This window comes from Rhopilema esculentum, chromosome 20 (genome assembly GCF_057945365.1).
Source record: "Rhopilema esculentum isolate cy_ngs chromosome 20, ASM5794536v1, whole genome shotgun sequence".
Lineage (NCBI taxonomy): Eukaryota > Metazoa > Cnidaria > Scyphozoa > Rhizostomeae > Rhizostomatidae > Rhopilema > Rhopilema esculentum.
The window spans coordinates 3246554-3274161 of NC_142834.1; the positions used below are offsets into that span (position 1 = coordinate 3246554).

Here is a 27608-nt window from a genome sequence, read left to right on the forward strand (position 1 = left end):
CTGTTCGCTTATCGTGTTTCTCCTAATGCCACGACAGGAGAATCGCCGTTTTATCTATTGTATGGACGCGAGCCACGCTTGCCGATTGATGCTGCGTTGATTTTACCGGATTCTAAGTTGTCGTCGTCAGTTGCCAAACTGCGTGCTGAAATTGTTCAAAATTTAGAGAATGCGCAGTCTATCATTAAGTCTAACACGCAACTCGCGCAGCAAAAGATGAAAGCCTACTACGATCTCAAAGCGACCCCTGTTCTATACGATGTCGGTTCGCGCGTTTGGGTCTATACACCGAAGAAACGCAAAGGTCTGTCGAAGAAATTACAGCATAACTATCACGGTCCTTATCGCATCGTAGCAAAGCTATCTCCGGTTCATTTCAAACTTCGGACCTTGGATAATCGCCCTGTTTCTGTTCCGGTTCATGCAAATCGACTAAAGCCATACCATGACCCGGCCGACCGACCGATTGAACCACCTGTCGATGACTCTTCGTCTCTTGATTTACAAGACGCAGACTTACCACCGGACAGCTTCATTCCATTGCAAGCAGCTCCTCCGCAGGAGAACACTCGCCGTATCGCTCAGCAAGTTTCAGACACTGATTCATCGACGGAGCCGCAGATTACGCGCCCTGAGGATACCTTTACCCCTCAAGTTATACGCGGTGTATAGTTTTGTCATTGGTCAAGCCAGGAGGCTTGCTTCGAAAGGGGGGAGTCGTGTTGTATAGTTAACATTACGTCATTGGACGACGAGATTACGAGAGATTGCACCACGACATGCAACTCAAAACATATTACGTCATGGTATATTTTGGCCGTCAGGGATTGCACCACGAAGTGCAACTCGAAGAAAAACCTTATGATTGGACAAATAATAACAAGAACCCCTTTTCCTATTGGACGTTTGCTTTGCTGGAACTTTTATTGGATGTTTAGATTTATTGCACCATCTATTGTTTAATCTTATATAAATTTGAGCTTTTAGTTTAGAGATTTAGAGAAGTTGTAATTTAGACGCTAGTTTGACGCTGATGAAGATAAAGATAAAGACCAGTCGCCGTTTCTCTCTCTGACGTTCTCCTGCCGCCGCTAAAGTAAAGATTCAGAAGCAAGGTCGTAAGTTAAAGCCCTGAATTTTATTGGTATTTGTTAAAGTAGTAAGAACTCACGCAATTTCATGTTATACTCAACACTGTCGTTCAACCTTCAAGTATAACAGTGGCCTTTCAAGCCGTTCAATCACACGAACTTCTTGAGCATAATAATTGGCAAGTTAGATTGACTTAGGCCAGCATTTTCCCCACAACACCAAAGCAGCAGGAATTGTCAACAGATTTTTCATTTTTCTCTTTTTTGTTTCCTTTCTTGCCACTGTCACACAGACCATCCTTCTCCATTGGTCCTCTGCAAATACTTTTACCTAATCAGTCAACACACCTGTTCTTAGAAAAAACTTGAGGCCTGCTCTCTGTATTTTGCTGCTCACGTAGCAAAATGATTAATTAATTCCTTTTTCTAAACCAAAGGACCCTAAATTAAAACCCTCACCTAAAAACAAGGGCCCCAGTTCTGACGGCAGCGCTACTGTTTGTCCATTGGAGATGGTGTTTCTCATTGATAAACAAGCATGAGAAGTACAACTTCAAAGGGCATTCAGAGGCGTTATTCCAGCTTTTTAACAAAGCCCCCGTATTTTGGAAAAGCCACATCTCCCACCCGATCAACATTTGGTTTTGAATTCTGCACCAAAAGCAATCTTGAAAGTGTTGGTTTGGTAAACTTCCTCCTCGGGTGGTCATTGACAGCCAGGGGCTTTTTGGCTAGGCCGGACATCGGGAAATTCTATATAAAGTGAATTTGTAAAGCCCCGGAAATATTTAATATGAATAAAATCTTTGGTGAGAATGGCAACCCTAACTTTAATGTAGACTCAAGTTCACAGTTCAGAATTAGAAGAGGTCAATATATACAAACAGGCCCCTGTGAAAGAGATGTGTGGAATATGTACAGGGCCGCCGAGAAGGGGACAAGAAGGGACAAACTACCTCAGGGCCTCGAGGTCTAGGGAGCCTCTTAAAGCAAGGAATTCAAATTTAAGAGCTAGACGTTAACGAAACGCAAAAAAGTGTGCCTAAAACTTGCAAAACGCGATAAACGGCTGCAAAAAATGTCCTGAAATGTATTTCAAGGTAATTTAAAGGGCATGAAATCATAGGTTCCAAATCTTTGATTGGCTGAGCAACCAAAATTTTGCATACCCCACTGGCCAATCAGAATTCAAGAATATGACAACAAATGTGTCTTGCAGCTAGATTTAGGCCTATTTTTGACGTTTTCACCACTACCTACAAAAAATGATAATGTAAAATGTGCTGAAAGATATGTTCTATTTTATACTGAATTTTGAAAATCACTCAATTTTCGAAAGTGGCGTGTTGCGGTCTGTTAAATGGGAAAATATTGGCTGTCCTCATTTCCCCGAGAACAATAGGCGTAACAGCCGTGGCTGGTCTTCTGTGGTTCGCAGGTATCGATAAGTGCTCATTTTCTTTTCCTTCGATAAGTGCTCATTTTCTTTTCCTTCGGCTCGGCTGTCCCCCCACGGGGTAACCAATGTAAAACCTCTTAAAAGGTGGGTTTTACAAACGTGAGTTCTTTGTAGGCAGAAATTCTCAAAAATACGGCAACGGCGGATAAGATCAAAATTCTTCTTTTTATGGCAATGATACGACTAACGGGTTAAAAGCAAGTTCGATAAATAACGACACGGCTTCAACAGGCACGACAAAATTAGCGACAGAGCTCCTAGCAGTACGGCAAAACTTTCAACAAAATTACTCCTAACCTATGGAACAACCCTTTATATACCCTAAGCAAACCTTAAAATAATAATTACGTAATACAAAAACATATTTACAGATTCCGAATTTTCATGTGCTCGTTCTGATTGTCCACCTAGCCCTGCTGTAGGAAGATCAAGCCCCTCCACCGTTAAATTTCTGGCGCCCCATCCAAACGGGACAGACCACAGAGCCCAGGTCTGTTATGAACTCGCGCATGTGCAATGCCATTCTTTACAGAAGGTGCCATCCCTCCAAATGAGTCCAAAACATAACAGCATAACAGCGTGTCAGCAGCAAGATGGCTGCGAAGAGGAAAAGAGATAGTGCGAACGATGGAAGCAAAGAGGTTAGTGAATCCACAGACTTATCAAGGAGACCTGAAAGAAACTGATAGCTATTTAGCAGAGATTCATCACCTTAAATATATCATCTCAAATTAAATTGAAAATGTCTAGATTTCCAAGAGCTCACCACAACACGTGCACGTTTGCGTATTGGCTTCCTGGCCAGTCTGCAGGATGTGACATGTGCACACATAAGATTTTTCAGAAGATTGTCTAATGCACAAAAAAAACATAGGATTGCACACACGTATTCTTCTGTGTAATGTAAAATTCTAAGGACCAACCTTTCTTGAAACGTTGGAAAACCTTGCTTTCTTATGATATGGAATTAGATTAGAGAGTCGTTTCTATTTTAAAGGTGGAAATAAGAAGACTGATTCCGGAATTGTGCAATCAGTTTTATCATTCAGGATGGATGTCTGGTACTGGAGGAGCAATGAGCATCAGAGAAGGGTAACATTTTTATCTAGTAGTTTATTTTTTTTGAAAGGTCTAGCATTTCAATTCCCTACGTTCACAAACAGTGGCGATTCTAGCTCTAAAAATCTGGGGGGGGGGGCGGGGGCTAAACAGGGGCCAAACTTTCAGTTATAGGAGCCAACGCTAGCTAATACTTTGGGAACTAGTAGAATGTAAAGCAGTGGCGTGGTGGCTCAAAATTAGCTAGCTACAAGGCACCGGCTCTTAGCTCGCCATAGATAAGTATGTCCTTGGTACAGCTCTATCAAGGCGTTTTATCATTATGCCAAATAGTTTTATTAGTGGTGTAAGGAGCAGCTGTTTCCCCTAGGAAAAGTAACAAAGGAAAATTGTTGCTGGGGGCCCCTAAAGATTCGGGACCATTTGTTATTTTACTAAAAGTAACTTTGTTCTGTTACTCCACTGAGTTTCATCTGTTTAACAATAATGCATCATGATCATGATTTTCAACAGAAGAACTAAACTTCTAAAAAATAAAAGTCTAATAGCTTTGTGAGGTTGATTGGTAAAATTTTTCCATAGTAGTTATGTCTTATATCCAACCTCCATCAGATCAAGCAAATCATTCTGTTACACAGAATTTCAAGTCATACAATTTTGATAAGCAATTATAGTAGATTGCCAAGGTACCATGGGATAGTATTGGGCTGACCCATTTATAGGCGATTGAGGTCAAGTTCTTCCAATTATTAAATAACATGTAAATTACTGGACTGTATTGCATTAGAGAGGAAATTCCTCTATGATTTTGATTATTAATCTTTCCATCACTTTTCAGGCCTAATAGAATCTTGGTCACTCCATCTGCAGTTCAGAAGGAAAGACTCAAAGTAAGTTTGCTTTCATACATCCATTTGGTACAAGCTAAGTGTCATTCTTTGTGTGAAAGAGTTTGTGTTAATTTGATCAGAAATGGAAAAAATCATTTCTGATTTTTCCTTTCTTTGAGACTTTTGTGGATTGCTCTCCTAGGATACAGTTCATTTGTAAAGTTTTAGTGACCAATAAAACAAAATTGGTTTTAATCACAAGTGCTGTTTGAGTCATAACCAATTGCTAGCTAGAGTTTCTGCAGTGATTGGGTTGAAATGCTTTTTTGAAAACTTCAAACTTACCGTAAATCCTTGAATTGGCCCCCCTCAAAAAGCCCCCCTCAAATAACCCTAGAACTAAAATTTGTCAATAAGCCCCCCCTATGATTATTTATGAATGATGATTTTTGCCATCTGAGGTTGCCTGTGGCATTTTATTGAATTACCATGACAAATTCATACTTTTGGTAGTAATTAATTATATGCTCATAAAGAAATTCCTACTGAAATAAACGAGGTCTTTTATAATGTCTTCTTTATGTCTACAATAATTTCATAACCCCCCTCGTATAAGCCCTCCCTCAAAAAAGCCCCCATCCAAAAATATCAAAAATTAATAAGCCCTCAGGGGGCTAATTCAAGGATTTATGTTATTTTTGCTGAAATGGTAGGGTGAGGAATCTTTTGTTTTTCAATGGGACTTCAAGTTCTTGTTTGTGCTATTAATAAGCTAAGAGGTGATGGAAAGCGTGACTAGTCAAAAGCCCTTAAATTTTCAATACTGTAGCAGAACCATTGCAACTGACCTCTTTATTGTCACAAAGATATGATTTTGAAGCAGCAAGATTTTTCTTGAAGGCTGGAGATGAACAAGGTACACGTAACAAGTCACAATATTACTTATGACTTGTTACGTGTTCATAACTTCAAAGAATTACCCTGTTTACTTAAGGTCATAGAGATTGGTCATATTCCTTAAATTCATTTTTGGTAGATTTCCAATTCTGAACTTTTTATTTTGTTGTTATTGTATTGACAGGTGCCAGGTGCATTTTTCATCATGTAATTCACTACAAAATTATTGATTTTTTAGCCAGAACATATATTTGTTTGTGATGATGAGGGAAACGTTATTGAGAGCCCGGATCCAAGGTATAGTATTTTGGCCTCTTGTTTTGGTTTTTTGTTTTTGTTGAATTTTTCTTTTTCTTTTCACTGTATTTTCATGAATGATAGCTTCATCTAAAGGTACAATCTGACTCCCATATGCTAATTTTTTGAGCCCTGATAACAGAGACATCAAAGTTTTAGGTAGAACAATGGATTTGGCTCATTTAAAAACATAAGCTTGGCAGATATGGACTTGGCATCATTGCATAATTAAAAAAACACAAAATACAAAGGCAAAGATGCAATAATTACTTTCCTTGGTTCAGCTACTTGAAAAAACTGTTAGTTGGAATGTGACAGGAATGACTTTATTTGCTTCATGTGTAAAGCTTTTGATCTATACTTTGATCCATATGATAAAAGAACCTTTCCCTAGAACCTTTATGTTGAATGGTAGCAGTGAAAGTTTTCTCTACCTCTGTAAAATTATTTCTTTTTCTAAAAAGTACTTGATATTTTATTTTAATGTGATAACTCTAGCTCAGAATTTTTATAAATCTTTCATTAAAATGATTTCTAAAACAATAACAAAGAGATTAGGAACTTATAATAATGTCATGCAATGTCTGTTAACCAAAAATGTCCATGAAATTTATCAGCAGTTTAGATAGTATCAGCATTAGAATTTGAAGATAATCGAAGGCTTTTCTCTTCGCAGCTTAGGTGTTAAAAAAAGTTCATGTGCAAAATTTTTCATGGTGGCTCACAAAAACCGAGGTATGATGTCAAAGTGTCTCTCAATAGCCTTCCCAAGTATAATGTTCATTTATCTTGATGCAAGAAAATCAGCTAGTAACTTTACACTTATTTAAAAACTATTAAATTAAGCAAAAATTTTAGCTGGAAACATACTTATTTATTACTGAACTGGAAACATACATAACTGAGAACTATGTTTATTGTAATAATTTTTGTGTGTTAATATCATATGGCATTACGCTTGTAGCATACCCCTATTTTACATACAGTATAAGGACCGTTCTTAGTTTATTTGCATTAATACTTATAATTTTTATAACCTATATAATAAATATATCTTGCCCATTGTGTTACATTGTTTATATATATTAGTAATTTTCATTCTTAATTGCTGCAAAGTCAGAATTGAGCTAAGTATGTTTTTTGTATTTCAATTACACTTGAACTTCCTTACCACTGTTTTTACTGAGGTATGCCTAATTTTGTTGCCAGGTGCTGGTGCAGTGATGCATACACATTCGAAAGCTGCATTTATGGCATCAGTGGTAATCCCAGGCAACGAAATCAAATTGACACACATGCAATTGATAAAATGTATAAAAAATGACAAAACTGGAAAAAATTATGGGTAGGTCAGAAAATCCATTTTGCTAGTAAGCCAAGTCACTGAAATATTTTTGCTGTATACTTGATGTCATGAATCATGATAAGATACCTGTCTATTGGTTTTTCTTTTTCATTTATGGCATAACCTATCTATATAAATAGCTCGGCTGTGGCAGCCCTGGCCGTTTGAGGTAGGCGATCGCCGCGCGCGCCTCCACGCTCGCCTCGGGTAAGCGAGGCAAGCTTTTCATCGTCACCTTGTTCTGTAAACTTAGCTGTTAAAGAATGTTGTTTATTCATATATTTTTATTGACGATTTTCAAGAGACTAAAAATCGCCCGCCTGACTTTACCGAGGAGAGCGATGTACCGCGCACCTAATGTTAAAATGCTCATGGCCAGGCTTGCTGTAGATTATCATTACCAATAAATTTGCATAAACGATAACACTTTTTCTAGTAAAATGCCTAGTTATGATGTTATTTTATTTTAATGCCACAGATTTAATGAAGAGTTGGTTGTCCCAGTGATTGAAAACAGGCTTACTGAAATAGAGCTTGTTGTAAGTAAAACATTTCTTATATCAAAATTAAGATAAACTGCTACATTTTCAATAAAATAAACAAGACTTGTTAATGCAGACAGCGTTTCTGGAATTCAAGTGGTATTGTTATCATTTTAAGACTTAGTGGTTGTACATTGTGCTCACATGATAAACAAGACCTAAGAATAATGAATAATGTATCTGAATAATGTATCTGAAAGTATGGACAAAATGTTAATTATCATGTTTTGTATCCAGGAACCACTCGAAGAAGCTATGAAGGAATATCCAGAGACATGTTGTGTCCTTGTGCGGAGGCATGGTATCTATGTTTGGGCAGAGTCCTGGGAACGAGCCAAGTTGATGTGAGTTTTCCCAATCCATAATTATCTGAACCTCATTTGGATTTTGGTCACTTTTACCACACATTGTACGGAGAAAGATGAGGTTCTCCAATTTAAAGGCAGTGTTGTTTTGCTCTTTTGTATTTTATGTTGCCTATATCGTGTTAATGAGTGAGTATTGATTTATCTAATAAATAGGCGTTATGATGAGCGCTTGTGTAACAACACCCTTAGACATTTTATTATGTGAGCTTTCGATGTCGATGGGCAAGCATTATTTGTCGAAGGTACAAAATACTTCCAAATTAATGTAACTGTGTATTTCTGGCATTTATCAAAATAGATAATATATGTTTAGTGTCAAGTGTGTGTTTCTTTAAGCGTCGAAAAAATCAAAAGTTTCAAAGGGCTGATATTTTTCACATTTAGCAGTTTCTTCCTGTAAACATGTTGCGGAGACAAATAGCTGCCAACATTCCAATGATCGAGCTATTCCCCGTCATTGCAGTTGTGGACTTTGTACAATGGTTATTTCAGTGGGCATTGACGGGGGATCACCAAATTCCTGCACTTTTATCATTTGTTCGTCTCCAAGACACATGCATTGTGTACTACAGCTGAATCTTGTCGCATTGGCTTCTTGATTGAGAAAGATTTAAGAAGCTGTGACCTAGAAGTCAAGATAGCATCACTCCACTCTGGTTGTACAATCTAATTTGATTTGATTCAGAAAAGAAAGGCCTGTTTAAAACATCAACATGGATTATCCAAATTGAACCAATTTTTGCCAAGATGCTCTTCTTTTAGATCAATTGATAGGCCGAAATTTCGTCTCTTTCCTCCAATTTCCTTTTATTCTAATCGCCTTTGCCAATAAGAGATAAACAAAATTGTTGTAGCGAAAAGTTCGTGTGGCAAAGGAGCGGTTCCATATTGCAACAAACACGCAAAAAGCAGTTAACTATCCTGCCTATATTTCTGCTATTTTTGGTTCGTGCGTTTCGTGTTTCGTGCGTTTTGTGTTTCGTGCGTTTCCTGTTTTTTAGGTTTCGTGTTTTCGTGGTTCGTCTTTTCGTGCTTCGTGTTATTGTGCTTCGTGTTGTCTATGGTGGTTTGTTTGAACTATGTGTTTGATCATCATACGATTTTTTCTAGGTGTGAGTGTTTTGACTATCTGTTCGAAATGGCTGTTCAAATGAAGTTGCATGGTATTGATCCTTCTGAGAAGCCTGCTGGAGCTGTTGTGTGATTGGCTACAAACATTCTAAGGTCAGATGTTGCGTTTAAGGTGGCTAAGCAAAATCGAACACGTGTTCACCTTAACTAAGAATCTTTTTATATAGGGAATTTAATATAGGGCAATTGATAATTGCAATTTTCTTTTGTATGATTCGATCGAGAAAACCTACTTTTGATTCTGGTAAGAATTTTTTACAAGAAGTTTTTACAGTATGCTCCAGACTTTAAATTTTTTTTCCTGCACGGGGAGCGCGTCAAACAAACTTTTCATGAGAAATCGTCCACGGAATTCGTAGAGATCTTGTTTCTTTCAAAGAGATCTTGTTTCTTTGTATTTTCTCGTAATCAGAAGTTCAAATCGTGAAATATTCGCGGAGAACCTGACCAGAAAAAAAATTATTCCGCGCGTTCTCTGCGGCAGATTCGTAATAATGCGCGGGCGGGATTAAGAACGAAAAATATTGTACGGGGAACCAGTTCCCTGGGATCTTTATTGTTGCGATATTTTACATTCTAAAGTAGATTTCATCATCTATCCTACATCATTAATAACTGTTATACTATTTTGAGTACAGCCCTTTTCTCTTTATTTCTATACCTTAGACAAAACTGCTTAATGAAAATCAAAATAAGAATTGTTTTGAATTCGTTGTCGTGTTTCTAAGCATTAGATGTATAAATTATCATACATTATTGTAATAATGCGTTCTAAATTAGTATCGATTTTTTTATCTAAAAGTAAAACTGATGTGCTGTAGGAGCAAATCATCCTACTATGCATTGTTTCATTGACGTATATTGTCATTAAATGGCATAAATTAACATACATTTAACCTTTTAAAGTCCTGGAGTATCGTTACTTACAGGTGTTCAGATGCAGCCTTACAGTCTGCCTTGCGCATTTTGCTTTAACCATTGGTTTTCAGAATTATTCGATGCATTTGCATAAATTGTCAACAACACAAGATCCAACTTACTTAGGTATGAAACTGTTCTTTACTGAAGCATGCTGCATAATTAACATTACTCTCATATATTTTCATATATCTTCATAATTGTCGCATGTACTCAAGCGTATTAGTGAACTCAATCAGCATCATAATCAACATGAATTATCATACTCAAAGTTTCTTTGAATAATCATCATAGTCAGAATATTAATCCTTTGTAATGAGATGTCGGGCCCATGTTTAATGACCGCATGACCCTTGGGTGGCTCGAATTCCAGACTGTGAGTATCTTTTCAAACAATATTTGCGATGGCATAACTTGTTTCTGTGCTTCGCGAGCGCGCAGCTGTGCTGAAATGATGATTCAATTTTCGACTCATCTTCAAAGATAAAGGATTTGAAAGGAGATTGTGGCGAATCAAATCGTCTGTTCATCAGGCCGATTCAAATTGTTAGCTATTTACGAATCTTTATCTCGAGGATGCATCGGGAAAATCAATTTATAAATTAATATGTTTAGACATATTTAGACTCTATGTGATGTCTGGTCTGTTTAAAATATACGAAATTGGCTGTCATAACACTGTGTGACGTCATCAAATATTGAATTGCTTCAAGTTAACTGGTGCAAGCCTGTTTAGATCGGTGAAAGAGAAGCATTAGGAAGGACGCTGCCGACATAGAACCAGGTATTTAATACTCTCGTGCGCTGTGTTTTCTGTTCTTGTTTTGGTTTAAGCGGAGCCACTCGTTTCGACAAGAATTATGAAGAGAGTGTAATATCGTGTCGTCTGCCAAGAGCGTGCCTGCATATTTGGTAGGAAAAACAATGCAAGAGTAAGCAAACGAAATATTGAGAAATAACTTGAATTTTTCTTTGGTTTATAAAGATGTTTATTACTGATCCTTATCTGGGCTGGTTATGAAAAGTCCTGGAAGTTATTTGGGTCCTGCATCTGTATTTTGATCGGAGATTCTGCGTCTCGACCACAAAGGAATAAAGTTTGATATCTAGCCATGCTCTTTACAACATTCTTCGTTTTATGCCTTGGAATTATTGGGTTCTTCCCGCCGCAGGCAGGCTGTTCGATGCACCGAACAACTGTAAACAGAACTTCTGGCGGATGGGGAGTTTGCAGCGATGGCTCAACGCCAATATATTACATCAGCAGGAACAACTCTACCAAATGGGTCATATTTTTAGAAAGCGGTGGAGGATGCTTCGATTATGCTTCTTGCTTAAATAGGAAAAATCAAGAGCCTTATTTGTACGGTACAGGGTTATATCCAAGAGAAATTGTTGGAGAAGATATTTTGTCGTCTTCAGATCAAAACAACTTGTTTTATCGCTATAATAAAGTCTTAGTACCGTATTGTAGTAATGATCTTTGGCTTGGCAACAAAACTATTATTTTTCGCAACGCGCAAGGGAGAACGCTGCCAGTATCATTTCACGGTGAAGCGATTTTTCGCGCGATTATCGATGATTTGAATCCTTATGGTTTGATAAACGCCACTGAAATCTGGCTCGCTGGAAGTAGCGCTGGCGGCATCGGCGTTTTGAATCACGCGAAATTCGTCAGAAGAAAATACAGGGCAAAAATATACGCTTTAACTGATTCGTCCTGGTTTGTTAATTATCAAAACATGCTAGCTAATGAAGGTTTGAAAAAGCTTATTTCTGAAGTAAGCACAGTGCCAGGATGTTCGGATACGAGTTTACACTATCCGTGCTGTTTGTCGATTTTCTGCATGGTTTCAAAGCGGTTTTTCCCGCGCGACGTACAACTATTCAATATTATGAGTCGTTACGACATATACAGTTTGTCGAAAGGAATTATTCTTTCGGGGAAGTTAACAAGCTTTGACAAAACAAGCAAAATCATTTCGGACATGCTTGCTTTTGGCGGAGAAATCTCCCATTCATTACGAGTAACCAGCTCAATCTCAAACATCCACTCCATAATAGTCTCTTGCTTCCAACATACATTTTTTGCTACGAGCTCTTTGTGGTCTCCCGGCGGCCTATTCAATTCGCGCTCTGAGACATCATTCAAATTCCCCTTGTTTGTTTTTCGTCATATTGTGAAAAAAGGAAGATGGAACAAAGTGGCCGTCAAAGGGAAAACCATTAACAAAATACTTCAGAATTGGTATGAGGCCTCCATTGTTTCCAACGTGCAACCAACACGCAATGGGAGTGACTTATCGAGAAAAGAACCCACTGTGTTATCGGACTCGTGTCGTCGTGTTCAGTGTAACCCCACATGCCCGAAATCAATCGAATTTTATTCCGAAGTAAGCCCCTGGCCTAAATGGGCCGAATGGCTGCTTCTTATATTGTATCTTATACTCACTCTCATTTGCGTAACAGTAAAAGTATTTTGGGTGGTACAAAGAATAAGAGAAACTCGTATCCAAAACCAGTTCATTGACTCATTGTATAATAACACTAATACGTTAAAAGCAGTCGGGTTGCCTTGCTGTATCCCGTCTAACTATATTGGTCTCTCTTGCATGGATGTTGAGTATTCGGTGACTGCAGGGGGACACAAACGACAAGTGAACGATGGGAGAAATCGATGGCAGAAATTGAGCTTGAGAATTAGGGGTAAGGGTGGCACAGATGCAGGGAAAAAGCAGATATTAAAAGGGATAAATGCATACTTCAACCCCGGACAACTGGTTGCTATCATGGGTCCATCGGGAAGTGGGAAAACTACATTGCTGGATATTTTAACGGGAAGAAAAGATTCAAAGGAGTCGAAAGTAAGTTGGCATTTTACTATTATTCTCTTGGGGCCATTAAATCTTGTAATTAGCCCCTTAGTTTTATCTATGACCATGAGAATAAACCAAAACTCAGATTTTGGGATAGTTGGAGGGTCATGGTAGCCAACCTTCTGATAGAAGATGGTACCTGATGATGATGAAATAGCGTACGAAAACAAAAGGATTTCCAGAGATTTTCAGACAAAACAAAAGAATTTGCACCAAACGCTTCTTGTTGTGGTATTTTTTTTCGTACATAGCTGTACCCCCTAAAAATTATTCAGTCCTTCGCAGATGTTGCCTTTGTATGAAAAATAAGATATGTTCGATTTCTACAATCCGATCGCTATGATTGCTACTGCACTTCAAAGCATTTTTCGTCTTATTTTGATCAATGTTTCTTTAGGAACAGTCAAAATGATACGTGCATTGCTTCTCTGCAGCAAAGAGTTTTAGGACAAAAAATTTTCTTTGCGTATTGTTCAAAATCTGTGCATCTTTGAAGATTGAACCAGTTATCTCAATGTAGTTATGTCTCAGAACATTTTAAACATTTCTTTCGAATGTCAACAGCTAGAATACTTGATCTCTTTGATTTCCATTAAGCAAAGGTTTACCCGTCCAAGTCAAATATCAAGATTTACCAGCTTTAATTAACTGTCAAACAAAACCTATATTTGTACTGTAAATAACTTATATTTAAATCGTAAATTATTTTGTTCTATGATACCTGGAATTTCTATTTCATCAATGAAAACCAAATCATTTTTCGTGTACCACAAAGCCAAAGATTGCTTTTATCAACACACTGACTAAAGAGATGACCTTTACACTAAAGATAATGCCATTCCTTGCTCCGTGCGTGCTTTTTTGTTGGGATATGTTCTTGTAACATGCCATGTTTCTCTGCAAGGTCGCAGTGGCGGCTCCAGCCTGGTATAAGTGGGGGGGGGGGGGGGCAAAAGGTGTGTCAGGGACCACGCCCTTTTTTTACCAAGCCCTGTTTTTCCCTGCTTGAAACACCTCTTGTCTCCTGAGAAATATCACTTTAATGTGACGATCTAAATAACGTACTCCCCCCCCCCCCCCCCGAAGTTTTCTTATAAGATTTGCAAGAATCTCAAAGACCAACTTTCTGAAAAAGTGGGGGGGGGACTAGTCCCCCCATTCCCTCCCGTGGCTCCGCCACTGCAAGGTCGGGGCGGGTGGGGTAAATCGCTGTAGTTATACATCCAATGTAGATTAACCTAAGAACTGACTTCGGTGTATAGAGCAGGATGGCCCAAGTTTCAACTCCTAGTGTCACGTTTAATGCGATTGTCAGGCAAACGTGTACAGCCCTGCCTATATGGCAACCAGCTCTTTATTACAGACCGGTAAAGAACAGTTTCAGTAATTAATAAGAAGTGCAAGTCACTCTGGATGTCAGTTGTCCTGGCTTCTTTAAAATAAGAATCAAAAGAACCTGGCTTTTGTAATTCTGTGTTGGAGTAAAGTTACTTTGCTACTGTGCACTACGAATCTTTTAGTCAATGAGGTTTCCTCTAAAAGAAACACTTGAAAACTCAATGGATAATTTTTTTCGAATATGGAAAACATGGAAATTAAAATTTGGATGTTTTTATTTAGGATTTTTCCCTTTTCTGTAGTTTTCAGTCTCCTAGAGAACATCGAAATCACTTAATACCCTCAGAGTCTCTTCATATCTATGACGTCAGCAATAAGATTCGAATCTAGAAATATTTTGTCCGCAGACAATAGTTGTGTGCGTATGGAATCTAATTGGCCAGGGAACTGTAGCGGTTTGGTAAGGCTGTGTTTCAGTCAAGTGTGAGGCTGTTATTTGTTTGACATTAAACATCATGTGTGTCCTACCTCCTCACCCTTGTGACGTCAATTTGATTTATGAACGCATTTTACAACAGGTTTTTATAAATGGCCTGAACAACAGCGAAACACGAGATTGGTTTAAGAGTAACAGTGGTTATGTTATGCAGCTAGCTACTCCGTACTACGAAGAGCTGACTGTCAGGGAGAACTTGACCTTCAGTGCGTTGATGAGACTGCCAAAGACAATGTCAATCAAAAACAAACTGATGAGAGTAGAACAGGTGATAGGACAGGTGAGACTATTGATAGAGAAAGTACGGTAGATTCGCTGTAAAATTGTGACACATTATCATGTTATTGTGACTTAGGTAACTAGGTAACTGTTTCATAAGAGCTAGAAATGGCCTATATGTGCTGTTCAACGAAAGGAAGCTTTCTATGTCGATAAGTTTCAATTGAAAATTATCAGACACTTTAGTTTGTAATTATCAGAATTTCCAAAATAATGTCTCAGAGATTGTTACTTCATGCTGTTGTGGCTGTTATTTATGCTTATGATGATGTTGTTGTTGTTTTTGTTTTATATCGTTTTGTTGTTGTTGATGCTACTGTGAAGAGTCTTCATGCCTCAAAATTGTCATTTCTATAGACTGGGCTGAATGACTACGCGGATGTTGTCGTTGGGAGCGCTGTGGGGCCTGGGCTGAGCGGAGGGCAGGTACGTCATCAACTCTCCAATTATTTTTTTCAGTTTAAGAGAAGTTTCAAATGATTATTTCATAAAAACTGTTAAATCTCTGTCTAAAGACCAGCCAAAAACTTCAAAACTGAAAAACTGTTAAGCTAGTTAAAAGACGAATATAAAATCTTGGTTACTCAAAGGCCTTAGAGGTGCATGAAATTCATACTAGCAGAGCTATTTGGCATCAATTCAATAAGCTTGCTACGAGCCTTTATCGTATTGCGTTTCACCACAAATCATTTATACACAAGTTACTTCCCATGAGGAGCAATATTTCGTGTTATTTGCTGAGTTCATAAACCTATTTAATATCTGATTGCTAAAACGGTATTATCTCAAAGCTCAATTGTGTTCTTGAACTTTCCTGCTCTCTGTAGGCAGCTGGTGTACAAGAATGAACTTTATCTGTATACTATATTGCATGCGATACCATATAAAGCTATAATAACGATCAATGTGATGAAATTGTAACAGGAAATTTTTTTTTTAAATTTATAACGACGTTTCGAGCAAAGCCCGTTATCAAGTAAAATTGAAAAGCGATCATAGAACTAAAAAACGTTAAAGGAATATGAAATTCGACAAATGGAATAGGAAGATGGATATAAGAGCATGGAAAAGAAATATATGGAAAAAGATCATAGCGGTCAAATCTTTGATTGGCTGAGAGCTCTGTTCGCTGCCATGTTCTAAGCCAATCAGCACACAGGATTCTCACAACAAAACCGCCTCGCAGCTAGAATTAGGCCCATTTTCGCCATTTCAGCGTGTTTTTACCACATCGTCTACAAAAAACACTGCATGCCTCTACAAAGCGAATTTCCACTTTATATTTTGTCCAGTTCATCATCATGCGTTGCTATTTAACCTATATTGGCGCTACTGTTCGATCGCAAAGAATAATATACAAAAACACCTCGCAAATGATCGGTAAATTTCGTGTCGAGATTCAGGTTAATTAGGTTTTTACCTCTCCCCACCCAAAACGCTAGAGACATTTCACATTTAGACAAAATCAATTATATACTTACCTTGAATATAGGAATGGTTCATAATCCCGTCAAAGATGCACTCACTGTTCAGCCTTAGATTCGGCGGGGATCGCCAATTTAATTATCACAACGGTACGAAGGCTTTCATATTCACCCTCGAACTCAATAAATGTATCTTTGTCCTCTGGAATCAAAATTTGCTTCATAAAAGTGAAAAATTTTCAGTAACAGCCCAAAGTAATTTCAATCATGATTGTCCAGACAATTGACGATTATTACTAATTTTATGTGATGAAAATGGCGAATACACTCACGCGGTAAGACTGGGATCTAATAAAATTTGAAAACGGCGGGAAAATTTCAAGGATGCGTTTTCGTCAATTTTTCTAAATTGATTATACGCAAATACAGAATTTATGTATATGTAAATATATGCACACTAATATGAAGAAAAAAATGCTCGTTACATCCCGCAGAATACATGTTCTTTGATTTCATTACTAAATATGAAAATTGTTCTTTTGGGTAGTCTTGACTATGAGCACCCCATTCTCGTATATTCGAATGTCGTCTTCAGTTAATTTTTCCGTTCTATACGAGTGATTGTGATCGATTGGTGTTTTCCAGAAACGCCGTCTTTGCGTGGCAGTTCAGCTTTTGCGTGTTCCCAGCATTCTCTTCTTGGATGAGCCTACATCAGGTCAGCATTTCCATAATACTTACACTTCAACGATGTTTTATTTGCTAAAAAACAGGCGTGTCTGCTACATATTTTTTGATTGATAAAAACAATATATTTTTGCAAATGCTTCTTCGATTTCACAAGCTGCAGGCAAAAGTTGATTAAGAAAGTTTTGTCTATTTTTTAGCGCAACACTGTAAGATATCGATATTGTTTTTAGATTGTGAGAAGATGTCGAAATTTTGTTTTAGGGATTCTAAAAAAGTTCAAAAATCAGCTGTTCCAGATCACAATATTTTTAAATCAATAAAATATTTTTGACTAAACTACAGAAAGCTCTATTTATCACTCGCTCTTTTACAAGTCGATTCATTCGTCTCGTAATAATTTGGTTCCATTGTCATTTTTTTCAGGCTTAGACTCGGCATCTTCACTTGAGCTTCTTGAAACCTTGCACGGTCTTACCCTCTCGGGCAGACTAGTGATCCTAACAATCCATCAGCCCAGGATTGAAATATTCCACATGTTTGACCGGATTTTGTTCCTGTGTGGAGGTCATGTATGTATCTAAACTTTTCTGTATGTTTGGTGTATAGAACAGGGTGGTTCTGAGTTTCACGCTTAATATGATCATCAAGCAACTGCAATAAGCCAACATAAAGCTCTAGAGTTGCAACTTAGAACTGTCCTATAGAGTTCTAAAGTGATGAGGTCACAAAAATCTTTTTTTAGAATTTTTGAATTTGGATCCCATAACCTGAAAGAGCATCAAGAAATACCTGTAAATGTGCAAAATCAGGCAAATATGTTACGAATTGGCAGAGATATGGCCACATGTTTATTGGTTCTCTCTCCATCAAACCTCTGTATTTTGGTCTCTGTTCATAACTTTATGAACACAGCCAAAATAACAGTGATTCGTTAGCAAACTTTAAATCTTTCATTAGCCATATCTCAACCGATTTTAGACATATCTGGCCAATTTTGCTTATTTGAAAGTATTTCATGGTGATCTTTTACGCTATGTGGTTAAAATTCAAAAATTCTAAAAATAAGTTTTTGATGACGTCACACTTTAGAACTTTATTCTGCTATGCCTATGGAAAATCAAGCACTCTATTGATCGACCAGTGAAACAGTATTTCATAATCTTTTCTATTGAAATCACAACATGGGCATTAGACAGATACCATTTTCAAAATACGTTCTAGTAACATTTTTTTAGATTCGTTTCTTTCCCGTAAAATGCTTCCTGTAAGATAAGATAGCATTTCAAATATTTCATATTTATGGAAATATTTTCCAGGTTCTGGTTTTCTTCTTATGGTATTTGTTTCTCTTTTTCTAGTTACCTAATCTTTAGAAACCTTTAGTTCGATAAAGTCATAAAATACACATGCATCTGTAGTCAGATTTATTTCTAAGGAATAATATAAACCGTACTCACCCATTTTTGTATCATCATCAGGTACCATCTTCTATCAGAAGGTTTGCTACCATGACCCTCCAACTATTCCAAAATCTGAGTTTTGGTTTGTTGTCATGATTATAGATAAAACTAAGGGGCTAATAGTAGAGATGGGCCCCCAGAACCATTTTTATATGCAGAAAAATAACAGCCAGAACAGTTTTCTTATTTTATATTTTATTTATATTTTCTTATTTTATACAAATGAATACATTCCAAGATGTTTTTTCTTTCTAGGTTGCCTATTACGGCTCACCGATTATGGCGCCAACAATGATTGCTGAGGCATTGCAGAGTTCAGGAGAGGTCTGTTGGTTTTGGTTGCATTTTTGTATCTCAATTGGTTAATTTATTCGTAGCATCAGCTTTCTAAAACTCGGGATTACTGCATTATATGATTTGCTTTGATAAAGGCAAGTTAAAACACTGCACAGTGGTTTTGAAACGTTTTTAACTAGAGCCAGTTAACCAACATCGCAGTTTGCTGTGAAAGATTTCCTATAAATAAAATGCTTGGGTTGACAATCGAAAGTTTCGAAAGTTATTTGTCCTGAACCTATGGCCCTGTTCACACGATACCGGATTCACCCTGTTCACACGTAAAGCGATCCGATACGAAATGAATCCGGTATGCTTTTTATATTTAACTAAAATTAACCATAGACATAAATTTTAGTAAGTAAGCTTTATTGTAAGCTAAGAAAAACGTTTGATATTTTGATTATTGCAATTTATTTATTAAAGTTTTTCCTGATTTTAAGCAGAAAATTTTTTTCAATTAAAGAGTATTCCACAAGAGGGTTAAGAGCAAGTTTGATTTTGAGGAGGCTTTCTTTATTTGCATTGTGTCTTTGAAAACAAAAGCACTTGCTCAAAAAGGTTTTCTTCATGATTCCAAATCCTTCATGTCCTAAAATGCTTACTTAGGTGGGTATCAAAATGAAACATTACCGATCGTTCCTCCTCGTGCCCCGTCATGTTTTGTCAGGTTTCAGTTCTTTCAAGTAGAAACTTTTTTATCAAAGTCCAATCTTTAGGTTTTAGACGCCTCCAATCCTGCGGACACCATAATGGACGTCTTAGTCTTTAAGAAATCACAAGAAATGATTGTGGAGCATTACCAGGAAAGCGGCGAAGTCGAGGCTATCAAAAAAGCCGTGCAAAAAGCAACGAAGAATCCGGTTAAAACTTTGAGCATGAAAATAAAAAGGTAAAATTTACATCTTTGTTTCCGCTAATGGGTTCTTTCTGCAACAAGAAAGGGTGCAATGTTTATAGAAGAAACTTAACCCCACGTTTTTTATTTTAATCAACTCCATGGGTGATCTGCACTAGAATAACGTTTATTTCGTTATTTCGTTAGAATAACTGTTTTCTTTAACAAAATCGTTCACAGTTACTTCAATATGTCTTAAGCCTGTTATCCAACCTTCCGAGGTGAACAAGGACTCTAAGGAAGTTTCTTCAATACCCTTAGTGGTCTAAAAGATTTTTAAACAGTTTTTTTAATGAAAACGTTCACAGCTACTTCAATACGTAATGAGGCTGTTATCGAACCTTCTTGGATAGACAAAGATTTTGAGTGAATTTTTCTCCAATAATCTAAGTGATCTAAGAGGTGTTTAAATGTTATTACACCTTCAATCTTTCGCAGGTACTCTTCAAGCCTCTCCGACCGACTGCTTGCATTTGACTGCCGTTCTTCCAAATGTCAGACGACAGCGCAGAAGCTTTACTTGCTCATTATTTTTTTGCTCTATGGCCTTGCTTTAGGTAGGTTGTCGTCATTATTTATGTTCCTAAGGCATAACTTTTATAGATCAACCCTTTTATGATCGCCACAGCACAATAAGCAGTATATTTAGTTGGTAAACATTTTGGTAACCTGACAATATTGTATGCTTCTAACTTTGTATTCACTTGAAAATTAAGCATAAAACTTCGTTTTTTAAGTTCTGTGCTATTTAGGCCATAAAGATTAAATTTGGCGAATTTTTCGCTCATTTCCTTTTACCCATATAACCCATGTTACCTGTGTTAACTACCAAATTAACTTGGTCCTACTAACTGTAATTCACTTAATATCTATTAATCAACTTTCTTTAAATTATTCTAAAATAAACAGCCAGTTTGGTATGTCAGGTATTAGCAGTCGATTTTTCCTGACTCGATACATATTGCTTTATTTCCGTGACTTGATTTCTAACAGCTTCAGTAGATTGCATTTTATTGTCCCTGCTCAAGGAAACCCCCTAGTGCGGTAGCTCTTAAAATGATCATCGAATGCCATAGCAACTTTAATGCAATAAGTTGCCTTCGAATTGCCAACAAAAACACATCCTTTAAGTTTATTACTGCTTGGCCACACAAGCTGAAAATTAACTTATGTTTTATTTCCGTAAAAAGGTCATTTGAGAAATGATAGGTTCCAATTTGAAAAGAATAAGTTAAGCTTTGTAATGCGATTTAGTGTGATTGGATAAAATTGGATGTAACATGATTAGGATCACCTGGAGTCATAGCTATCTGTATTGCATACAATTCAAGAGGTCGTGTCATCTGGTACAGCAGTGATCGCTTGATTGACCTGTGATTAGGGATAATCTAATTAGAGATTTGTGCAAATGAATATAAATCATGCTTTGGATCATTGTTTGATTGGCAAGTGATCAGAATAAGATTAAGGCCCTGTTTACACGGGGTCGGATCCAAACAGTATCGGATCCATTTGGATCCGAACTCATTTTTGAGGAGGTGTTTACACGGGATCGGATCCGTATGGAACCAAGATGCGCAGATTTGTGTGCCCATTCTAATATTGAAATTTTGGCGGCAGTTATTCAACCTCAGAAGGGAGAAAGCAACTGACTCTGAGAAAGATCAGTGAGAAAAGACTTTGAACTGCCACATGCAGCATAGGTTCCAAATCTTTGATCGGATGAGAAACTTGAATTCTCCTACTGCAATAAAAAGACAGCATACACGAATTCAACAACCAATTTGCCTCGCAGGTCGATTTAGGCTTATTTTATTACGTTTTCAGCCACACCTACAAATCTCAGCCAACCAAAGATTTTGAACCTATTCTACCACACGCTAACAACGCCTAATTAAATTGTTTATAGAAAGATTTGTTTGGGTGTTGCATTTATCTCCTTATATTTTCTTGGTTGAGTTTGACTGCAACGCGTTTCTCAGCAAACCTTCCAACCCTCCTTCGTATCTCACGTTTTACCCAGCTAAAGATGCCTATTTCATCTCCTCCGCAGGTAGTGTGTACTGGCAAACAGACAGCGGCATTCTTCTGATGAGCTGCTATCAAGTGTTTTTGTGTGCAAGCCAGCTATTCATGGCGTCGGTCATACATACACATTTAGGTAAAGCCTTTCCTTTATTCGCCCTTGAGCAAGCGGAAGGAGTTGGAAATTCGCGCGAACTTGTTCTCCATACTTTCATTCGCATTGCGGCAGTTACTGTCCTGCCCCTGTTTCTCAGCTGCACGATAATCTACCTTTGTACCGTTGTTGAGCTCGACTTCTGGAAGTTTTTCGTCACCACTCTGATACACCTTCAACTAAACCACGTGTGGATCGCAATCATTATGCTGTCAGCAAGCGCCATCCCTCGATATTCCACCCTCATTTGCCCGATGCTATCAGCTGTATCTGGCTTCGCTGGTGGATTTCTCGTCCCTGAACCAAAAATGCCTGTCTTTTACTATTGGCTGTTCTATGTAAACCCAACTCACTGGGCCTACAGCGCCACAATGAAGGTGCTCATCAATGATGTCATATTCGACTGCAGCAGTCAATCAAAGCTTGAATGTCAATCAAACATGGGAATAGCAGTTTTGCAACAATTTGGCTTTGAGAAGGTTAACCCTTATCAAAATATGACGATTCTGCTGGCGATGTTAGTCATCTTCTTGCTCTCCACTATGATTCTGCTTGAAATGCGATACAAAAATAAGATGAAAAAATGGTTTGGATCAATGAAGAGGGTTGCAGTGGCTGGCAAAACAAGGTCAGTAATAAGTTGTGTGTAAACCATCTTTGTCATCATTTCAATCGTCAGCATCATAATGACATGATAATCATCATAATCATAATCATTCAAATGTGAGGATGGCTCAAAGGCTAGGGCTGCTCAATACAGATCCAAAAATCTGTGGTTTGATTCCTAGATATGACCAAACTTTCACCCCGAGTGAGGAGAGTGTCCAGATCTCTGCAATTCCAGACGAAGGAATCGCGAGGTGTGATCACTTCGAGAGGAAGGACCAGGACACTGCAGGATAAGCATAGCTTTCAGTGTCCTAAAACCACCTTCAGTTATATAAATTATATTACTGGCAATTATATAAAACATTTGAATCTTTTTTAGCTCCCTAATTATAGCTATTGAATTAGATGATAATAGTGATAAGTACTGGAGGATATACTTAATTTTAAGGAAATTGAAAGGTGAATTTTTTCCTGTTCCGTTTTCAAATTCAGTTACCTCGTTATGCAAATTTTATCATCCTCTGGTGCTGCAAAACGCCAAAATTTCCGGATAAAGCGAAAACATGTGAATGTGAAATATTTAAAACATTTATTTTATAGCATATTGAAATACTTTTGTTTGATACAAATATTCATAAAAGTCTAGGTTTCGGAATCTCCGTTCTTTTTTGAAGTTATTGCAATTATTGTGTCTTCTTTACGTCTCTCAAAACTTCTATCTATGTGTTTATTTTTTGTTTATCTTTTACCAGCTTTTCTCGGCTGTTCGACCGTTTGTTTAAAGATAGCGAGCCTGGGTCTCCAGATAAGCAACGTCTGTTCTATAGCAAGGATGTAGAAGCAAATAGTGAATGTGGGAGGGAAACAAAGTCCCTCTTGCCAGGAAATCCAGATGGCAGTCTCATTAAAGACAAGCCACTGTCAAAGAAAAGACAAAATAATTCAGATCCTGATTTATATCCATTGCTTCTTCCTGTTCAAGTTGAACCAATGCTTACTGCTAGAGTTCGTGTTAAGGAACGGCCGAAAACAATATCAGTGTTTACTTTAACAGACTTAGGCGAGGAGAGAGCAAATAAAGCCCCTGTTTTGCGATCAAGTAGCTTTACCTGCACGGATTGGCCACTGAAAGTTGCACCTACAGCTAGTAAACAAAGCGAGCCTACTGTCAAACAAAGCAAATTTAGACGTCGAAATGCTGTCCAACTGCCAGAGATCGTTATTGCAAGTGCTGGCGTAGATGAAAACAATGGTCACTATAGCACAGGAAGGGAGCGGTCGGACACTTGTGAAACAGAGCCGGACTCTTGTTTATCTAGGTATCTGGATACAATTTTAAAATCCCATGAAGTCTATTGCTCTGTGTCTGGTGGGCGTGCAAAGAGCTCACGTAGACGGAGCGTTACAAAGCGGTTACCGGATGAGGTTAAGCGAAGTGAGAGTGTCCATATTCAGCGGAAAGCCTCAATGTTGATTCTTGCAGAAAGGCGGAAAAGTATGACAGCTCAAATAACAGGTTTCGGACATGCATTCACGTATTTAAATGAAATAGGGATGGATCGGAAACCAGTAGCTAGAAAGAACATGTCATTTGGTGTAAAACGAAAAGTTGAAATAAGGAAACAGCAAAGGACCTCTGACGGATCCTTGAGGTCTTCAGGTGGTTCAAATGAGCACCTAAAAGTCCCTGATTCGTTGCCAGTCAGCGCTGTGTCTCCTGTAGAGATTCGTCGATCAAGAATGTTGCATCAACTGGCTATTGATATTCCAGATGAAAATTCTAATTGTTTAGTTGGAAAACAAGACATTTCACCATTGTACCAAGACAGTTCAAATTTCGATGAAAAAGTGCCCAGTGGTGACAGAGGCTCAATTCAAACCGGATTTGGTAATGAAATCAAAAAAAGTGCCAGCTTGCGAGACCCAACTCGAAAATCGTCTTCTGGTCATTCTTCACGCAACGCTTGTGGCAAAACTGTTGAACCTATCAAGATATCGGCATTGAAGATCTCAAGGAAAAAGTTCGTACCACTAAAGGATCACACTGATGATCACGTGAGAGGTACGGATAGATTTGATGCCGAATCAAGGTCTTCAGTGTGTCGAACGCCACTTGGATCTATAGATGAGACTGAAGAAGATGAAGAATATTCAATAGCAGATCTCGAGAGAAGGAGAGCAGTTCTCCAAAGGCGGGGATCTCTCCAGAAAGCACAACAAAACCATCACTTTAGCGAAAACTTTACTGAAATAACAAAATGGCTGCGTCAAAGTTCGCAAGTTTTAAACGAGGATGACGAATTATCGGACGATGTCGCTTGTCACAAAAACTCATCAGGAGCCGCGGTAGTTTTGGCAAATGAGTTTCAGCTTGATAGCGAGCAAGATGACGCATATGATGCGGAAATTGACGCGGAGATCTCGCGTGCATTCGCGCAAGACAAGATTGCTGTGACGGCACCAGTCACAGATGAGTCAACTGTATCTTCAGAAGGACCTAAATCAAGCGATAGTGGCATTCGATCAGGTTTTAGCGAATACGTTGGGGGTGGTAAATGTTTGGACAGTAAATGCAACAAAAATAGCTTGCAAAATACCAAAAGACATGAACCAGATACCGTCGTAGCTACTAGCACAAAAGGAAGTTTTATTCCCGTACCGTCGATTGTAGTTACAGCAAGTAGTTCAAGTCCAAGGTCATTTTCTAACGCGTTGTTTTTAGAAGAACATGGTACGAGCGATGCTGTGCCGCAACGTGTAACCGCGAAGCCGCTCCCTTCTGCTAATGTCAAAGCGATTAAAAACGACATATCGTTAGAAGCTAAGCATTTGGCTTGGGAAACCAGATCAAACGAAGAGTTTTCCACTGACGGGTATGACCACATTGAAAGAGAAAATAAAATATCAGCTGATGATATCGTTTTGGAAAACTCTGCCGCAAGCGAAAAACTAACGCATTTCCGCAGGTCAAGTAGCTGCGAGTTTGATTTTGACGCTGCGGAAGCGAACGGTGATTTGGACATAACTCGTATACGGAGTTTAAGAAGAAAATGTAAAAAGCGGAAGATGGAAACGAATTCATGTTCTAAAACAAAAGCAAAATCGAATAAAGATTATGACAAATTAGGCGAAACAGTTTTATGATAACAGACATGTATATGAAAGCGTGTATCTATGTATTTTAATAGACGTTTGGAAAATCAAAGCTTATTTGATTTTATGCACCCATGGCACTTGAGGCTGGTCAATATATTTACGCTGTTATCCTGTTAAATCTAACCCTATAGGCCTTTTTCAACGCCCCTGCTTTTAACGCCCCATTTAAGCTACACATATTAATTCAATAAGACCATTTTCTATTAGGTAGTCCAGGAATTCATGGAGTTGTATTTAGAAAATTAAGGATTCATAACCTTACAATCATCATCATCAGGCACCATCTTCTATCAAAAGGTTGGCTACCATGACCCTCCAACTATCCCAAAATCTGAATTTTGGTTTGTTGTCATGATCATAGATGAAACCAAGGGGCTAATAGTAGAGATGGGCCCCCAGAACCACCTCTACAGTGTTTTTAAAGGGACACCATCCCTCTTTCCAGGAGTCTTTCCGCCCGAAGCCGTTGACCCCTGGAGTCGTAGCTCATCCGCCCTCCTTGCCGGGCTCTCGCCGAGTTAGCCGTTGGCCATAAAATAGGGCTTTCAGATGTTGGAAATATATAATCCCAGAAAATCATATTTCCAAAAATCCCGTATATTCAATGATCTTAGTAACACAGTTTTTTGACAACATTTGACTAAAAAATTGCGACCAATAATAAAAAGGATAGTTTCAATTTTTCTAAAGTTTCTTATGAAAAACAGTTTAATAGGACTTTTTACACAACCGGATGCATAGGCGGTCGCTTGGAAGACATGCTGTCATTTAATAGGTATTTTTGTACAACCACAACCAGGCTAACAAGTGATGACTCAGAGAAAGAAACCTCAAGATTATACTTCCATCGTAATGGTGCTTCCTTTGCCCCTACAAAAAATAGTTTTCATTTTCGTATATCTGAGAAAAAGGCACTTTCTCTTTCTTTTTTTAAGTTAAGGAACTTTACGTGCAGGTCGGTGCAGGCCTTTCCTGTCATCGTCTTTCTGTTTCTTTTTAAGTACGTAATCAAAAATTTTAGTTCCAAGAACGAACTTTTCTGGTTTCATAGTTTTTTAGTCATGAGTTTATCGCTGCCTACTGCCAATTAGCGAAATTCGATAGTTAGCTAGTAGGTGCTGGCCATTTTCCCGAATCCATGGTGACTTAGTTGCCATGGTGACCTGGTTGCCATGGTGACCTGGTCTCTTACGGCCTGTCTTAAAAGCTTTAGAAAAAATTATGTTAATGACGACTATAATCATTTTACTTTCATTGACGCCCAATTGAAATAAAGCTAGTCACAGCTTTGTATTCATTTTTTAATTATCAGGTCAGCAAGCAGGAATGCTGAAAATAGTAACAGTGTCATTTTAGAAATAATCTTTATTATAACTGTCGCTTAAGGTAGGACTTGCCTCCAGTATTTTCTGTAATCCGTAAATTTTGTCATTATTTGGCTTCAATCTGCGAAAAGGTTCTGTATTCTTAAATGAACACTTCCCCTAATCTTTGATAAAATAGTATTTGAATCCCCCACCGCTCGCGCAAGCAAAGCTTTTTACAAATGTATCTCGCTAGAAGTTATTGCAATGCCATCTGGGTCTCACTGTCACGAAAAGTCGCTGTACCACAAGCCCCACTTCCCCTTACGATGATGCTAACCCTGTTGATACCGCCAACACCTCCGCTGATAGTCGCACTAAACGTTACTTGAAAAGTTGTTGAGAATCTTTGACTGATAAACGGAGCTGGATACTTGAAAACTGTGGAACTTAAATTTTCCAAGTGAATTTTTTTCTAAACGGAGTAACTTAGTCCGAATTTGAATGGAATTTCCGGAGAGATTTATGAGCATTCAAGAACTGAATTTATTGCTGTCCGTTTGGCTGGGGTTTAAAGTAAACTGGGTTTCGAGAAGATTTATCTTTGAGCTCATCTCCCCAAGGGG

General features: G+C 38.0%; 2 protein-coding genes across 2 annotated transcripts; both read left to right on the forward strand.

Moving 5' to 3' along the window:
- Positions 1 to 521: 521 nt before the first annotated feature.
- LOC135687691 (methylthioribulose-1-phosphate dehydratase-like) lies at positions 522 to 9297 on the forward strand. Its single transcript, XM_089114679.1, has 10 exons — positions 522 to 1118; positions 2962 to 3191; positions 3548 to 3642; positions 4448 to 4499; positions 5575 to 5633; positions 6310 to 6368; positions 6843 to 6978; positions 7457 to 7517; positions 7758 to 7864; positions 8999 to 9297. Exons 2-10 carry the CDS (start codon positions 3144 to 3146, stop codon positions 9090 to 9092), a joined length of 711 nt encoding a protein of 236 aa, XP_088970805.1. The 5' UTR covers positions 522 to 1118; positions 2962 to 3143; the 3' UTR covers positions 9093 to 9297.
- A 148-nt stretch (positions 9298 to 9445) lies between these two features.
- Positions 9446 to 27101, forward strand: LOC135687418 (uncharacterized). The gene is made up of 10 exons (XM_065203966.2): positions 9446 to 12801; positions 14730 to 14927; positions 15284 to 15352; positions 16996 to 17068; positions 17464 to 17609; positions 18756 to 18824; positions 19556 to 19728; positions 20173 to 20291; positions 21788 to 22541; positions 23275 to 27101. Exons 1-10 carry the CDS (start codon positions 11050 to 11052, stop codon positions 25664 to 25666), a joined length of 5745 nt encoding a protein of 1914 aa, XP_065060038.2. The 5' UTR covers positions 9446 to 11049; the 3' UTR covers positions 25667 to 27101.
- Positions 27102 to 27608: the final 507 nt, after the last annotated feature.